General features: G+C 39.0%; 1 protein-coding gene across 1 annotated transcript in view; it reads right to left on the bottom strand.

Annotated features, from left to right (window-relative positions):
- The window catches only part of frem2a (FRAS1 related extracellular matrix 2a), a 52,211-nt gene that overhangs the window by 2,248 nt on the left and 45,528 nt on the right, over positions 1-4,435 (bottom strand). Inside the window, exons 17-21 of the mRNA XM_035666862.1 lie at positions 1,130-1,375; positions 901-1,026; positions 594-721; positions 348-482; positions 121-247 (exon numbers count right to left, since the gene is read on the bottom strand). Coding sequence (XP_035522755.1) covers positions 121-247; positions 348-482; positions 594-721; positions 901-1,026; positions 1,130-1,375 — 762 coding nt within the window. The remainder of the gene's footprint in view (positions 1-120; positions 248-347; positions 483-593; positions 722-900; positions 1,027-1,129; positions 1,376-4,435) is intronic.

Raw genomic sequence — 4,435 nt, 5'->3', positions numbered from 1 at the left:
TGAACTCAAACCAATGTATTCTTTGCAAAATCGAAAAACATTTACACCCCCTAGTGTAGTCTTTTTAATCTTCACTGCAAAGATGACAAAAGTCTTTAATTCAAGGCAGGGGGCACTTACCCTCAGAAAATGCAACGTCACTCTCCTGTCCAAAACCCATGGAGCCATCAGAGAGCCACAAGCTCCTCTTAGACAGCAAGAACATCTGAGTGTTCAGACTGAATTCCACTGCAACTGGGTCGCTCACCTAAGAAGGATGCATAAAAAAGAAAGAGAGAGCCAGTGACAGAGAAAGAAAGAAACATGCCACTTTTGGAACCTTAATGTTCAAACAAAGACTGCCTTACTTGCTGGAATCTGATGTCTAGATCGAAGGTGACTGGTTCTCTGGGACTGCAGACAGGTGGAACAGTGTATTCCATATTCTGAGCTGTTGTACAGGGGATCAGCTTTACTGTGTAGGTCCCAGAGTAGTCTCTCACCTGTATGGAGCAGAGGGGACAGATACTCAATTGTCAGTCTGTATCCGTCATTCCAGCTGCTGGAGCACACAGATTTACACAAACAAACAAACTTCATGCGGTCATACTCACAGCAAAGTCAGAGGTGAAGGTCCACTGCTGGACTGGTTGGTTGTAGGTGGGCTCACTCCTCACTAAGGTAAGGTTAAAGGTCAGACCGGGGTGGTCCACACTCATCGCCATGGACGACATGGAGGTTGCTTGGTAATGGATGTTGAGAGGGGGAGAAATTCATAATGAATGGACTGACTTACAATAGACAAAATGAAATGTGATGCCAATTAAACTAACCACTGAAGCAAAGCATCCGTATTTTTAGTGATGGTGATACTATTGAGGAATAGTAAAACTGATTTGGTTAATAATCTGTCGGTCTCACCTGCTCCTTTTATTGTGCCTCCAGAGTGAGACTCCACAAACAGACCCCTGAAACGAGCCTTGGTGCGGAAGTTTACCACCAAACGTCCCTGCTCATTGATACGCATGCTGGTCGGATACAATGCACCTGGTAAAAATACAAACAAACACACCGGATTATACAAAAACTCCTTTTTTAAACATGAATGATGATCACAAACTGCGATGTTCACACAGTATTGGGAACTTACCCTGTAGCTCGGCCTGCGGGGGGCTGCCGATGCCATCCTTCCAGAGAATGGCCGTGTCGTACACAAAAGTGAGGCGCAGCTCTGACTGCAGGTCAAAGTGCTGCCAGCCACCGGTTCCCACGGGAGAGTGGAATACATATGATACGTAAAGAGGCACACGCAGGGTCACGTAGGACTGGACCAGGTTAAGCACCTGTAAGGAAATAAACAGTTTTAATTTTAGGCTCATAATGTTCTCAGATAGTAAAATTCATCATTGAGAAGGCATTTATTTGATATTATGGTTGAAACTGTAAGCAAAAAAATCCCCAGTATCTAATGCAACAACCGTATAATCCTTTTGGATTAAAAGGTGATTGTAGGGCGATAAACTATAATAAGTACAAGATGTACATAGAACACATTGTTCTCCTCCACAGGGTGCTTGAACTCTTTCACTCCTACTCAGTGTTGTCAAAGATGCAGAAAGGTCTTCTTCTATTGAACACAAGGAAGCATAGTGGGCAGTGATGTGGGCTTGTATTGTTTTTTCTATCTAGTTTTCCAAGTAACTTGATTATTCATGTTGACCGTTATTGAAGCACATCTCTTGGAATATAATTTTTATGACACATGCTTTTGAAAAGATTCTCATCACATTAACTTTTATTTTGTATACTGAAAAGCTGTTATAGTTTTTTTTTTAATTATAGTATCTTAATATCAACATCTGATTCATACTCTATATAACGCTACATAACTATATGATGCCTATGTAATAGTTTTTTACAATTGTTAACTCACGTTTCTGTATAGTACAACACAACAGAAGTCAATGTGGACTTAGCTGTGGATTACTTTTCATTGCTTTGACATAAAAGACATTCAGTGACCTCATCTTTCAAAATTCATGAACTGTTCTCAGTCAAAGTCAACCACCACTAAAACTCAATTTTCTACTTTTGTACCAAGTTCAACATACTATTGGCAAAACAACAAGATCACTGTAAATTACAATGCAATGTGCTACATATTTTTTAGATGTAGATGCCACATCTACATCTAAAAAATACAAATGCATAAACTCCCACAGAGGATTTATTTTCCTCATAGAGGTACAACATTTATGACCACTAGCCACATATTCAGATGTTCCTCTTGGAATCAATGAATGCTGAATATGTGTAAATGATTGCCAGGGATGATAGTAAGGTGTCAGAACACACCTGTATCACAGTTTGTTGCGCATGTGGCTGCATAACATAATGACCACCAGAGTGCCCAGGTGGTCAAAATGGTATGGCTGATCGGTATATACTGTAAGGTATACAATCCATGCAAAAAAGAAGCACCCTTCTTTTTGGAATAGTGGTGAATAATAAAAACAAATGTAGTGCTACCTGTCAGTGAATTGTATGGTATTTTTTTTAAATGAGTGACACATTGTTACAATTGGCAGACAAATGTTGTCAGTGTTTGGGTCAAATGATTTGGAAATGTGCATGAAGAATTTTGGTTGCATTAGGGTATTTTGGATGTGATGCGATTGCTAAAGAGAACTGTGTGAAGAATTTTGAAAAAAGTATAGAGAAATGTGAGTTGGCAATTGTAAAAAACTGCAATGTGTAATCTTAGATGTAATTCCCTGAAGCCAGCCACTAGGTGTCTCTGCTTACCAACATTACATTAACAGTTTTGTGTGACTTGAAAGACTTGAACTGTGTTCCCACACAAGTTTGACAATTCCAGAGTTTGTCTCAGAAACAGATTGAAAATGCACCACATTTCTTTAATTGATTTGCATAGTCAATTATCAAACTCAATACTCAATGAGATTAACTAGCAAGATAAACTAAGAAAAGCAATTTGGCAGAAGATGTTTTTGGTACTTATCTGATCAACCATTTTTCCTCACTTGATTACATCATCAAATTTTATTTCTAAAATAAAATTTTAACACAATGTACCACTACATTAAGAGTCTGGTACAATGTCATTGCAAACAGAGAGAATCAATCAAAGAGCTGTAATTCACAACACACACAGCTGCTCTACCCAATCTACCACAGTGTCTATGAGTAAGATGTGAAATTGCTGAATCAGGATTCAAATGAGAAATTAAATGACTCCTAGCTGAGAGACAAACTACCTCAGCTCTAGGGTTTTACAAAGCCATAATTTCATTACAACAGCCTCCTAAAATAAATGTTTACTGACTGGAACAGAATAAGGATAGCAGATACTCACAGATTCAAAATGATTTGTGTTTGTATTTTCAACTGTTTTGAAATATTATAACCTTTAGTTTTTACAAAGGATAGCAGTTATGTACACCAAAAACAAAAAATTAAAACACTGATAATCTTGACATTATAGCAAAAATGTTTGACATTTTTCTAACATTAATTTGATCTTTTGTTCTTCAGAGGTATCTGAATTGTTTTAATATTTCTGTGCTCTTTGATTCGTGCACCCTGCTGGAGCTGCAAGAATCTGACTGATTCTTTTTTCTTCTCTTTTAGCACTTCATGGGGGAAAAAAACATAACCCAAGTGACAGTGTGACAGTGATCTCCCTTAACGAAGTGGACTTGAGGTCTTGTGGATGACGGCCATCATGTGTAACTATGTGTGCAAGATGTTCTCGCTGTGACTTGCGGGGGCAAGTAAATTAATTTCTTACTTCTTCACACACACACACACATATACACACAGACACACACACTGAGCAGTCTGATCAGCAACAAGACCCTCACAGATCAAAGGCTAGAGGAGCACAAAAGAGCAGCAGGACATGAGCAAAGGAGGGTCTGTTTCCTAATCCACAATAACAACAAGAGCCATGAGAATACTGCAGCTCTGTACAGTATACACAAACAACAATTGCAACATCATTTGCAATGATGCAACAACAGCAAACAGCTACTGGACGTTTGTTACCATCTAGCTGACAGCTGGACACAACACCAAAACTGAACAGCAATGTTGGACTTGAGCTCAACTGCCATACCACCAAGCCATTAAGAGAAAAACTGAGCAAAGCTGCCTAATAGGGAACTAAGTTTCTGCTCTAAACCTTGACAGGACGTAGGTGTGCTCAAGATATAAAAGAATATAGTGACTTTCTTGTCATGATTTTCGGATTTCTTGTTAATCTAATCTTTAATGCTCCATGCAGTGGTGAGTATTAGTGGAATGACTGATAGGCTGGCAATACTTGTTTGAGTGCGGATGTTTCCATGTGCATATGTGCAAAAGTTGTCAATCATACGCCAGGGCTCCGAGCTGGCAAACACACACACAATGAATGTGAATGAGAGGTAAATGC

The sequence above is a fragment of the Morone saxatilis genome, unplaced genomic scaffold (genome assembly GCF_004916995.1).
Source record: "Morone saxatilis isolate NCDOM2014 unplaced genomic scaffold, NCSU_SB_2.0 Contig20, whole genome shotgun sequence".
Taxonomy (NCBI): domain Eukaryota; kingdom Metazoa; phylum Chordata; class Actinopteri; family Moronidae; genus Morone; species Morone saxatilis.
Note: the sequence above shows the minus strand (reverse complement) of the source record. Positions and strands in the feature narration are given on the sequence as shown.